Source organism: Aythya fuligula, chromosome 3 (assembly GCF_009819795.1).
Source record: "Aythya fuligula isolate bAytFul2 chromosome 3, bAytFul2.pri, whole genome shotgun sequence".
Taxonomy (NCBI): Eukaryota; Metazoa; Chordata; class Aves; order Anseriformes; family Anatidae; genus Aythya; species Aythya fuligula.
Genome location: NC_045561.1, coordinates 111850124 through 111862383, shown reverse-complemented (window position 1 = coordinate 111862383; position 12260 = coordinate 111850124). Strand labels below are relative to the sequence as shown.

At 42.0% G+C, this 12260-nt stretch overlaps 2 protein-coding genes across 2 annotated transcripts; both read left to right on the top strand.

Annotated features, from left to right (window-relative positions):
• The first annotated feature begins 87 nt into the window (after positions 1-87).
• Positions 88-5346, top strand: PFN4 (profilin family member 4). The gene is made up of 5 exons (XM_032184405.1): positions 88-98; positions 1053-1181; positions 2106-2243; positions 3366-3471; positions 5066-5346. The coding sequence occupies exons 2-5, from the start codon at positions 1065-1067 to the stop codon at positions 5092-5094; spliced, it is 390 nt and encodes a 129-aa protein (XP_032040296.1). The 5' UTR covers positions 88-98; positions 1053-1064; the 3' UTR covers positions 5095-5346.
• Positions 5347-6642: 1296 nt separating this feature from the next.
• On the top strand, positions 6643-11912 carry TP53I3 (tumor protein p53 inducible protein 3). The gene is made up of 6 exons (XM_032185027.1): positions 6643-6696; positions 7482-7698; positions 8104-8371; positions 9570-9782; positions 10756-10952; positions 11709-11912. The coding sequence occupies exons 2-6, from the start codon at positions 7561-7563 to the stop codon at positions 11895-11897; spliced, it is 1005 nt and encodes a 334-aa protein (XP_032040918.1). The 5' UTR covers positions 6643-6696; positions 7482-7560; the 3' UTR covers positions 11898-11912.
• The last annotated feature ends 348 nt before the right edge of the window (positions 11913-12260 follow it).

Sequence of the window (12260 nt, the reverse complement as noted above, 5' to 3'; positions counted from 1 at the left end):
CCGCGGCAACGCCAACCCGGCCCCCCGCCGACACGGGGTGGCCGCTCTCAACCAATCAGAAAGGGAGCGCCCCGCCGGCTAAGCCAATCAGGAGCCGGGTAGGCGACGGTCGGGGCGCGGTTGCCATGGCAACAGCTCAGCGGGGAAGGCGGGCGGGGGGCGCTGCCTCCTGTCAGCCAAGGCCCCTGGAGGGGTCCATGCCCCTCATGTATAATCGGTTTTAAAGTCAAATGCGCCCTCAGTGCTCAAAAATTATTAATAAAGTACTCAAAAATTATTAATAATTGCTGGCCCGATGTCCCTGTGGCAGGCCGTTGGCCACGTTAACTGATAAGCCTGACAGCTCTCCTTGATTGTGATACCTCATTTCCACCACCCTCGCGTTAAAAAGTAAATAAATCTAGAGGATTTTCTAAATCTAGAGGAGATTTAGACTAGTTATAAGGGGGAAATTCTTTACTCTGAGGGTGGTGAGGCACTGGAAGAGGCTGCCCAGAGGAGCTGTGGGTGCCCCATCCCTGGAGGTGCTCAGGGCCAGGCTGGATGGGGCTTTGGGCAGCCTGGGCTGGTGGGAAGTGTCCCTGCCATGGCAGGGGGTTGGAATTAGGCAATTTTTAAAGTCCCTTCAAACCCAAACCATTTTATGATTCAATGATTCTGAGATTGTTGCTGCTTATGCAGACAGCCAGAGATACACTATAATGAGATAAATGTAGGGTTTACTTCCAAAAAGCATCCTCGTGGAGCTGCACTGACCCAAAGGTCTAAAAACTGCCACGCTGAGCATTTAAAATAAAATGTTTGTTCAGGCCCAGCAACCAATACTTCACACCCCAATTTCTGCTCTGATCTGCTGGCTGCAGCAAGTTTTATCTCATTCCTTAGTGTTCGGCTGTTCTCTGATTTTTAGGATTTTTCAATATTGTTATTTTTCTTATCTGAGGCTTAGCATTATTTCTGCCTAAATTCCTAAATTCTCCCTGGAGAAAGAGCTGGTTTCCAATATAAGAGGGGAGGAGAACGAACATTTATACATCTCTTTCTTTTCACAGAACAGATGGAAAATGAGCCAACTTCAGGCTTTGTTGAATGACAGTCTTATCAGAACAAAGCACGTGGAAAATGCAGCTATTATCAACATAAATGAAAGAAAAGTCTGTGCATCAACCATTGGCTTTTATGTAAGTGATGAAAGAGTGTCCTGGGAAGTGGCAGCAGTGGTAGAAACTCCGGGAATCCAGAGCACAAAGTAGTGATCATGTCAGGGAGTTCTGCGCTATACTAAATGGACCGGCGACTTCTTTCAGCCTCAGAGCTTGAGCTAAATGGGTACAGCCTAGCTGCTGCTCTGAGAGCTATCTTCTGAAGCTGATTGCTAATTTCACACCTTTGATCTTTGGAAGAAAGATGCCAGTTAACTGGCATTTTCAAGGGGTTGTTTTGAAGCACTTGCACTCAGTGATCCCCCCTGTGCTTGTAAAGCAGATGTTCTTAGGTCCATGTGCTGACACTGAGACATGCTGCTGTGGCATGGCCGTGTCCATACTATGACCCTGAAACAGAGGCTCGACCAAGTTGCTTCTGGGGAGCAGTCCTCACTCATTCTCATTTTCCAGACTGCCTGTGAATTGCTGGCCCAGGCCAAATCTGTAGCTAGACTGTTATAACAGTACCCAGAAATGCTCCTTGACACTTCTAGTTTTCTGATACGGATGTAGTTTATCTGTTTTTACTGTCTATCAGCTGATAAACAGAGCAGAATAACAGCACTTCTGCTCGTACTGTAGTACATGATAAGGCTGAGTCCTGCCCTTCATTGCCTTTTAACAGAGGGCTCCAGTCACCACTGGGTGTATCAATTCCCTAGAGAAGTGTTGGTGAGTAGTGGGACTGCACAGATAGTACCCATAGATTAAGCAGATTGTTTCAAATGAGATGTTAGAAATTCAGCGGACTCTATAGAAAGGCTCAATTTTTTTTTTTTTTTCCACTCAAAAATATCTTAATTTTAAGTGAACTATCAAAGAAAGTGGGAGGGTGGAGAACTGTTCATCCCTGCAAAGACGTACCCTTTTGGTCCATAACACTGTGCTGTGTGAACATAGGTGCCACCAGAGAATGCCATAAACCTGATCTACAGTTTCTACAATAACTTAATGCAAGTCAGAAGGGAAGGACTCTACTTCAAGCAGAAGCACTATAAATGTGTCCGAGCAGATGAGTATTCCATCTATCTTAAAAACGTACGTTGACAAGAGCTATGGCAGTCCTGAAACCTTTGGAAACATCCTTTTTCTTTCACTGCCTGGTGACATGAATACCTTAACACGAGCTGAAAGCCTTCACATGCTTCTTTCCTTCTCTCTCTTAACATCACCTTTCCAGCAGTGGAATTAAATGGGTAGCACCATTATTTATTTTTCATCAATTATTTTTTAGTAATAAATAAATTATTATTTATTTTTCAACAAGAGAAGGTTTCACCCATGCTTTTCCTGGCACAACCACTTTACCCATGCTTTTCCTTTACCACGTGCCTTTAGAGCAAGCAAGGCATTAAGCTGCATCAATGTGAGCTCCCTCTTTTCAGCTGTGGGCAAATGGAGATGTAAAACTTGGGTAGGATACTTGGAGGGTGCAAGTTTGGTGACGCTGGTGGCTGTATTTCAGTGGAGCACTTATACTCTGTCCCTCAATAGTTGCATTAAAATTAGAAGTGCAGCCCCCATGGTTAGTCTATAAACTAGCTGCCTTTCGCTTTCAGTTATATGTTCCTCCTTTGAACTGTTCTGGTGTTTCCCTGATGCTAAATGGTTCCTGTTTGTGTGCACATATGTGAATATTTACATCCCTGCATGTCCACCACAAACCCCTAACACCAGCTGCAGTGCCTGTTTGCCAGAGCTGTTAGATCAGCTTACCTCGTGGGATGCTGAAACGACCTGAGTAACCTGCAGAAAAGGCTGAGCTGCTTTTAAATTTGGACCCCAGTTCAGAAAACATGCAGTACTTCTCAGTGTCTTTTTCCAGTCATTATTACAAATCAGTGGGGTGGAGTTTGGGATGTAGGGTTCATAAAAACTTATGTGCTTTCATGTAAATACCTATTTTACTTGCACTTATTAATGCTGCTACATATGATTGAGCATTGGAAGTGAGGATAGGCAATACAAAAAAGCATTTGAGTGACTTGCTTTAATAGCCAGTAGTCCTCAAAACACATGTGGATGTGTGTTGTCTGCATCATGGCTTAGGCTTTGAGAGAGTATTTGAGCAAAAAGGTCTGTAATTAGCCTAAATTGTGAGGCAATATGCATGCACGTGTATTTTTTGAGAACCTTGTGCCATTTTTCTGTATTATCCAGCCAGATGGAGGCCTGATAGCTGTGAAGACCAATGCTTTCATCCTGATTGCTACTTACAAGGTGGGCATGTATCCCAGCGTGTGCGTGGAAGCTGTAGAGAAACTCGGTAAGATGAATGAATGCATCTGTGTGCCTGCATGTCAGTGTTTCACTGACTGGCTCTGCTCTCGCAAACAGCTTCAAAAAATTAATCTGACAAGCTATCAAATCCTGAAAACCTTGGCAACTGAATACAGACTTGGGCTATTCTATTCCTGCATGGCTGAACCCTCTCCAGTCATCACATCCCACATGTTCCAAAGCCTCCGGGGGTGTGAACAGGTTGCAGAATGGTCTCTGGCCTTGATCTTTTTGGTACAAATTTTCTGTTAGTTGCACTTGAACACAGTGGGACCTGACAGTCACGTCTCATTGAACTCATACAACTAATCCTGACCCAGTGTCTTCTGCACATATCCTCTGGGCATTATCCTTGATATTCTGATTCACAGTCCACTTCTTCAAAGCCAGTTTTGCCCTCTAAGGGTTTCAAACTTTCTTTCTCTGCCTACTCACCTTTCCTACACGTGAATCTTGAGACATCATGAAGTTTTGTTTCCTCTCTCATGCTTTGTGTCACAAAGTACCTCTTCTCTAACAAGTGCCCATTTCCTTCCCTCTTCTGCCAAAGTTTCCTTTGTGTGCCCTCTCAAGTTTCTCTTTCTTGGGTTCAGTGTGTTAAAGACTTTATGTTACCATCTCTGTTCCCCATTTGAGAATATTTCAAAACTTTGTAGACAAGCTGCAGAATCCTGACAGCATCTCAAACGTAGTTTTCCCTTTAGGAGGAGGTGCTGGCAAGGATTAAACCAGGTAGATAAATAAGTTACACATCTTACTGCTGTAGTATATGGCTGACTATATCAAGTGTACTATCATTCTGTCACATCATCCAGATGGATAAAATGCACGAGAGCTGATAGTCCTTCTGATATAGCCTCAGCCTCAACAGCCCTGGTTTTCAGTGTGGAGACAGAGGTATTTCTAAGGAATATTTTTGGACAAACAAGTTCAATCTGAATCTATGGATGTGCCCATCTCATTTCACCGAATAGGAATGAAATTCTAGACCCGTTTTTCTCCTAGCATTTGTTCCTCACTGAGGTGTCTACAAGTAAGTGGAAATCATTTGTGTTTTGACTAAGCTGTTTAGTCTGGAATGAGCTGTAAGACCATCAGTAATAAATTCTTCATCAAATCTTTTTTTTTTTTTTTTTTTTTTTATAATTTGTAAGCTATGATCAGGAGCAGTTTTCCTGAGTAAAATCTAAGGTCTACATGTTTCCAGGGCCAGATTTTCAATGGTTTTGACAATGCATATTTTTTGGAGTTCGTGGTGTTCTGGATGATTTCTCTGTGAAGAGAAAACAAATGGCATTAGCTTTTCTTTGCATCTTAAGAGAGATTTCTGCAAATGACTTAGGTTTAAAGTGGTCAGTGTTTATTCTGTAGAATAGGTAATACCTCATGAATATATGCACCACTATTTTTAATGTGCAGCTATAAATGCTGATATTTGTTTTTCTGATTAGAGGCTGAGGTGGATCTGAGCTTGAAAAAAAAAAGTATCTCCATTACAGCAAGTCTGTGTATGATTTTAATAATATTTTATTGATTTTTTTCCTTATTTTTTATTTTTTTATTTCCCTGTATTCTTATAGCAGACTACTTTAGAGACAAGGGCAGCTGACTCAGCAGAAGCCATGAACTTCATCGAGCTCAGAAGGACTGCTCACCAGGCAAATAAGCCTAGATGTTCGATGCGTTACCCAACTCCAGCAAGCACCTGCTGCTTTACCACACTCCAACTGCAGAGTGAAGGCTGTTTCCCCATTTTTATTTCAAGAACTCTTGAAGGTTCACTGCTCCCAAGAGGACTACCTTATGCATGTATCACCCAAGTTTTTAAATAGAATTGAGTGATGTCCTCAAGATTTGGTTTAGGATGCTTTCCTTAATCTTTTGAGTGTTGTCTTTTAGCCTGTTTCTAGATAAGAACATTATTCATCTCCCTGAGCAAAGTAACTTCGCTCAGAGCATTTCTCTCAGCTATGTAGCATCGCAGACCCAAGGGACTACGGAAATTGTTACATTAACAGATTTTCAGTTTGTCCTGCATGCCCTTGAGTATTACAAATAAAACACATTTTTCACATCATTTTTCTCTCTCACTGACTGTTATAGAAATTGATTTTAATCTGCAGTAGACTGCAAAGTTTTGTCAGGACTGGGGAGGAGGAACAATGTTCCTACCAGGCTATAATCAGACTGTCTATGCTGTAAGATATCAAATAATTCTCATCTGGGTGAACCCCTCACTGTTCAGACAACTGAGCTATTTCACCAGATGAAGACCAGGTTCAGAAAGACCAGGCCTCATGATCTTCTCATCTGCAGAAACAAATTAGCCACTAGCTCTTAGAGTTGTGTGAAAACACAGTATTTTTTTGCTATATTATTTTCCAAATTAATTTAGTGTCAAGTATAAATTGAAATGTCTGAATCCCAAAATATCCAAATCAGTAAGAAAAGAAACCCACAGAAGAATCCCACACAGGAGCACCCAGATGAAAAACGACACCATTTTTAAATGCTTTGAAATGTCAGTTTTATTCTCTGACAGCTCCCAAAGAGTCGAGAGCTGGCAGCGAGGATATGGAGAAAGGCATAACCCGATGGGAAATGGCAAAGCTCAGCCAAGAGGTGAGATCAGGCAGCTGAAACAGCAGGTAGAAATGCTGCGGGCTGACAGACGAGCCAGAGAACTGCAAATGCTGTGGTCTCAATGGAACGAGAGCATGCTAAAAGACTCCACAGACAGAGCATGAGGGCTGTCACAGCTCAACATGCCCTTAATGCAACCCAGGTAAATCCAGTCTGAGCTATCCAGAGCCCAGAGGTTCAATGCTTTGCCCAGGAAGCTACAAACACGCACCCTGCAGATCCCTGATCTGCCAGCAGTGGGGTAAAAGCACCAGAGCAAACCTCCCTGCGTGCTGGGGGTGTGTGTGCGATCTCCACCTCGGTGCCAAAGGGAAAAGCTGATTTCTGCCCCGACCTGTGGAATAAACCAGGTCCGTGGGGAGAAACACTGGTGAAATATTTCAGTATTTCTGACTCTGCTCACGTCTTTCCCTGCAAGGAAAACACAACCTCGTCCCATTCCACCCCGTGACTTGCTGGGGAATGGCAGATTGCAGAGCCTGGAGAGGAGGAAATCAGACTCTGCTCCCAGGGACAGCCAGGGCTGTTGCCAGTGCAGAGGAGCTCTTCCCTTCTTTACAGCAAAAAGGTGGGTCCCAAACCGTGGTCAGGAGCCACAGAGCTCCTTAAAACTTGTCTCAGACCTCTGCGGGCCGATCTGACAGCTTGAAGGTGTCATGCTTGGAAACTCGGTTCTCAACTTGTGCATTTCTCTGTGCATTTGAAAGCAACGTAGGTATTCATATCGTCACTACACAGGGTTTTTTTTGGTCATTTCGCGGGGCTGCTTCTAGCAGCAAAGCATCCAGACAAATGCAGGTTAGTGGACTGGTGGAAGAGGGACAAAAATGTCTTTAGCGTGGGATTTTTAATTGACTACATTTGAACAGATAAAGAGGGGGAAAGACCTGTCACAGGGCAGTATTGGATGGATTTCCCACTAAATTTTTGTGCTCATACAGACAAATGTTGTGGGACTGGATTGAGCAGTTTAGCCGAAAACAACAAATAGCCAGCCAGTCGAAGAATTAAAAGGATTAAAGTTGTATTTTATGCAGATAATTGGTAGCAGTTGTTTATTCAGCATACAACAGCCATAGAGCACCACCCTGTGGGGATTTACGTTCCTGGGGTTTCGAGGAGTTCATCATTCCACACCTCCAGCCTTGCAACAAATGATTAAGTAAGCACTAAGGTCATCGTGCAAGTGATTTTACAGAGGTCAGTCACACATTCCTCTTCCTCGAAGAGGGCCTGGTTTGCCTGCACACATCTTTGGGCAGCAGACCTACATGGCGTTCATATACTGCAAAGTATAGGAAATACCACAGACTTTCCCACTGTGATTCCCTCTTCTTTTATGCTTCCACCCAGGGTAGATTGCTCCAGATTTGATTTTGCTGCTGGCAAAAACGAGGAGGTCAGAAACTGCCTGTGGAGATTTGTAGAGAAAATGTTGGCAGCCTATTTTGATTGCCCAGGAGGCCCAGAAAATCTCTATGTGAAAGAAGTGATGAAGCCACATCCAGGAGAAGGAGAAGTTCTTGTGAAGGTCTCCGCTAGCGCTCTGAATAGGGCTGATTTACTCCAGGTATGTGTAAGTTAAGCAGCTTTATGTATCTGAAAAGTACACCAACGTTTCAAGTCCCCATCTGAAGTCTTTACAAATCAGAAGAGTTAAAAGAGCTCGAGCTTGGCAAGCATTTGTTTCTGAGACTTAAAAGGAAATGTTCATAGGGCTAAAAGAAGAGATGTCTCTTGATTCAGTAGGTAAATGCTTTTATTTATGTTTTTAAGAATAAAACAGACTTAGTAACAAAACAAGAAGCATTGCCAAAGGACAGAAGATCCTTAAATTGCTGAAACACATAGTCCAAAATCAGGATAAAATAAAAAAGGCATTTGCGTAGGAGGCATGCAAATAAAATCTTGCAGGTCATTACGCTCATTGATGTGTGGCTTTTCCTTCCCTACCCTCTCTTCTGTTTTGTTTTAGAGGAGAGGGAAGTATCCTCCCCCCAAAGGAGCAAGTGAAATTTTAGGCTTGGAAGCAGCTGGAAGCGTGGCTGGGCTTGGACCTGGCTGCAAGGGCCAGTGGAAGATTGGTGATGCGGTGATGGCTCTGCTCTCCGGAGGTGGCCAGGCAGAATACGTTACGGTACCCGAAGGCTGCCTGATGCCAGCCCCAAACGATATGACTTTTATTCAGGCTGCAGCCATTCCCGAAGCCTGGCTAACAGCCTTTCAGCTGCTGCATTTTGTAGGTGAGAGGTGCATTTCTAAATCTGCCTCATCAAAACAGCTCGCCTTCATTTCTGCTATTAAATCCTCTCTTTGTTGCCCCCATCTGAATGCTGGTTGCCTTTGAAAACCCTTTTCTCTGTCACTCTATTCACATGGGCCTTTTACCTATCTGGCCAGACCCAAATTCTGAAATCTTGACCACAACATACTCTGTTGGCTGCATATTTACAAGGAAGGATACAGAAAGCTGGCCAGTTTTTTCTTTTCATCTATGTGTCTCAGCTTGAATCGTGATTTCCACTAAGCCTAAACTCTGAAATGACTTACATGTTCTGCAAACAACTGAATACAAATCCTACTTGTAAAGATTTGTCTTCACTGCAAGCATGACCATATCGTGAATGTTCCTCACTCACTGCCTGTGGAATGAGAGTAGACAACATCTTCTTGTACCTTGCTTCACAGAGATGTTGTAGGAAACATTCCCTCTGAGCTGATTTTAAAAAGACATAAGCTTACACTCTTCACTTTTAAAATGTACTACAGAGGCACTACTAATAGCACTTTCTCAGGGCTTTCTTCAGCTGAGAGATATCCTTCTTCTATCCTCTTCAGCAGTAGTACTTAAAAGCTGTAATAAAGAACATGAGTTACAAAGAAGGATCTTCCCTCACTACCACAAATTCAGACTTGATTCGAGCAGTGTTGCTTCCAGGGGGTTTTCAGTCAATTAGGATGATGATTCCATGATTATTATGATTATTAGGCATCCCACTTCCAGTAGCAATCAGTAGGAAACAAACCAATGCATTAAGGCACGGTGTAGATGGTAAGACGATAGGCAGAACTGGTCCTTAACATTACAAAGCATCTGTGTAGCATTTCTCCACTGCTAAGTGCTTGGTATTAACTCAGCAAATATTATTAACATTCAGCTGGCAGCAGTGGATGGTCCCAGTATAAAAAGGCTGGCTGCTCTCACCCTGGCAGCTTTGTCATGGATGCTCACCACTGGACAGGAACCAGTCAAAGTCATTTCAATGAAGTCAGTAAAATGGAGTCCTGTTTGTACACTGTGAGTTCTGTTCACTCTGGATTTGTTTAGGCATCTCTTTCAGCTCTCAATATTTTCATCTATTCCGAATTTGCCACCTCAATCATGTTTTACTCCACTGATAAAGCCAACAGGGGAATCGTTTCTGTTATGTCCTCGTTCAGGTAAAATACAGAAGGGGGAGAGAGTGTTGATCCATGCCGGAGCTAGTGGTGTTGGTATGGCAGCCATTCAGCTGGTAAAACTGGCAAAAGCTATTCCCATCGTGACAGCAGGAACTCAGGAGAAACTCAAAGCGACAGCAAACGCTGGAGCAGCTGCAGGGTTCGACTACAAAAATGAAGACTTCAGTGAAAAGGTCTTGGCGTTCACCCAAGGTAAGAACCTCTGAGTGGAAGTCACAGTTGAGGAAGAATATGTATCTCCTAAAGCATATGCACATCACTCAGTTTCAACTGTGACTTCATCATCTTTTCAAAGAGACCAATTTTGCAGACAGGAATGATTCACTGCAAATTTTTCATGTTCCCTTTGGTGCTGAACAGGATGGGAATCCAGCGGTATTGAATCTGCTTTATTATGGATGGGGCCTTAAACAGATTTTGGCAAGAGAATGCAGAAAATCTTATGCCTTCCGTTTCCCCCAAATAAGTTCCTGGCCAATTTCCATACTGAGTTACTAAATCCTCTATTTCAATTCTATGCAATATTCTCCTCTTCCTATCCTAAACTCACTTTTCAGTGCTGTAGACTACATTTTATCTTGGAAGTGATTTATTTCAGCTGGACTTGCAAAAATCACCTCCCAGGTTAGAGAATAGCAATTCTCTAATCAGGGGTTGATTTATCAAGGAGGAAAGATGTCACCTTAATGAAGGAACAGACAGTAAAGATCCTGTTATCCTGTTCGGCCCAAGAATGTATCTTAGTTTAATTGGGCTCTGTTTTCTGAATGGGCTCCCTTTGGCTTTATGTTTATTTGGGGCATAAAAATTGTGCTGATATTATTGTTGCCTCTACAAGGAAGTGTAGCACTTGTATTTGTGTCTGATTATGGCAAAAAACTCTTACAGTTCTCTTACAGATAGAAAAAAATAGCTTTTTAAGCATTTGAGACAATTTATGACAGGATTTGTATCTGCTATCTGTAATGATTCATTTTTCGTGCCTGATGCTAGGATTCTTTACAAATCATTGTGCCAATTCCTATTTTCAGCAGAAGGATTTAAATAAGAATTGCAAGATTGATTCTGTACCTACAGAAAATAAGGTTTTAGTTTCACCTGAAATTACCCTACCTTTAGTGCAGCTCAACTATAATTGCCGTTTTTTTTTCTGTTTCTACTTGAGGTTCTGGCGTAGATATTATTTTAGATTGTGTTGGTGGCTCCTACTGGGAGAAGAACCTTAACTGTTTGAGTACTGATGGACGGTGGATTATTTATGGACTACTGAGTGGAGGTGTTGTAAATGGAGATTTGCTTGCAAGGCTGCTTTCCAAAAGAGGGACCATTCATACAAGTCTATTAAGATCACGAGACAAGGAGGCAAGTAGTAATTATCAACAGTGTATATAGTTTGATCTTAAAATCTGTGGTAGTTTTGGGGTCCTTCTTTTGCTATTAGCACTAAAACAGAATCTAATGCATTATTACTAAAGAAAAAAAGCACCACCTTGAACTATCTCTATATACTTTAGAAACATTGCAAAAGTCACATTTTCCCTTTTCTGCTTGTCTGAGATGCTTCCCTTTTGTAACTACTGCCACAGAGGTATGATACCCAAGACTTTTTAATATATTTCATGAGTACCATAGTTTAAAGGTTTGTTCTAAGAAACAGAACTCAAGTGATCAGATGACTCAATCAAGTCTGGGGGGGGGGGGGACATAAAAAAACCTCCATTAGGTCATCTACAGATATACTTCTCAATCAAGACCAAGTTTGATTCTACTTTATGTGGAAATTTCTCAACTATTACAGTAAAAGACACCAATGTAGAGCTTGAGGATAGACTGTCCATAATCCAATACATAATATTTTCAATGACCTTAACAGTTTGAGTTTTAAATGGTTCTGCACTGAGTTTAAACCACTTGTTTTGGAGGAGAAGCTCATTCTGTTAAAATATAGTTCATCTATAAGTTTTCTTTTCACTAGCAGCTTATACCTTTCAGATGTTTACGTCTGTCTCACCATGAAATATCTGAGAATTGTATACATTTTGCATGGTGTGTTTAGAGATACTTCTGGGAATTAAATGACTAGAAATAATCTTCAAAACACTTTTATTTTTCCTTCAGTATAAGGAAAAGCTGGTGAAAGCCTTCACAGAAAACGTGCTGCCATATTTTGCCCAAGGAGCCTCCCCTCGTCTCCAGCCATTTGTCGACAGTGTTTACCCTCTGCATGAGATCGCGGAGGCACACAGGGCAATGGAAGAAAACAGGAATATCGGCAAAATTGTCATTGAAATGCCTGTTTCAACTTAAAGTTCTTTTTTTTTTTTTTTTAAGTGCCATCTTAAAAGAAGATGAAACTACCGCTGTAGTTACTCGATGGGTAGGAGCACTATGGATGTTGTAAAAGCAGAGATTCTGCATTGTCTGTTTTTGGAATGATTCACTGTGGAAGGACTCAAAAAAATGAGGCATAATGCAAAGCTTTACAGACACATTTAATAAAAAAGACTCATGTTTCTGTGGAAGGACTCAAATGTTTTATTGTGGAAGGACTCAAAAAAAGGGGGCATAAAGCAAAGCCTTGCAGGACACATTTAATAAAAAGATTCATATTGCAGCTCCAGCGTTATGGCTTGAACCCGTGAGCGAAAAAGAAAAAAACAAAACAAAACA

Coding starts and splice junctions, on each gene's coding strand:
- PFN4 (XM_032184405.1), top strand. CDS start 1,065: ATGAGCCAACTTCAGGCTTTGTTGAATGACAGTCTTATCAGAACAAAG. Junction 2,244..3,365: donor ATTCCATCTATCTTAAAAAC/GTACGTTGACAA, acceptor TGTATTATCCAG/CCAGATGGAGGCCTGATAGC. Junction 3,472..5,065: donor GGAAGCTGTAGAGAAACTCG/GTAAGATGAATG, acceptor GTATTCTTATAG/CAGACTACTTTAGAGACAAG.
- TP53I3 (XM_032185027.1), top strand. CDS start 7,561: ATGTTGGCAGCCTATTTTGATTGCCCAGGAGGCCCAGAAAATCTCTAT. Junction 9,783..10,755: donor GGTCTTGGCGTTCACCCAAG/GTAAGAACCTCT, acceptor TTTCTACTTGAG/GTTCTGGCGTAGATATTATT. Junction 10,953..11,708: donor TAAGATCACGAGACAAGGAG/GCAAGTAGTAAT, acceptor TTTTTCCTTCAG/TATAAGGAAAAGCTGGTGAA.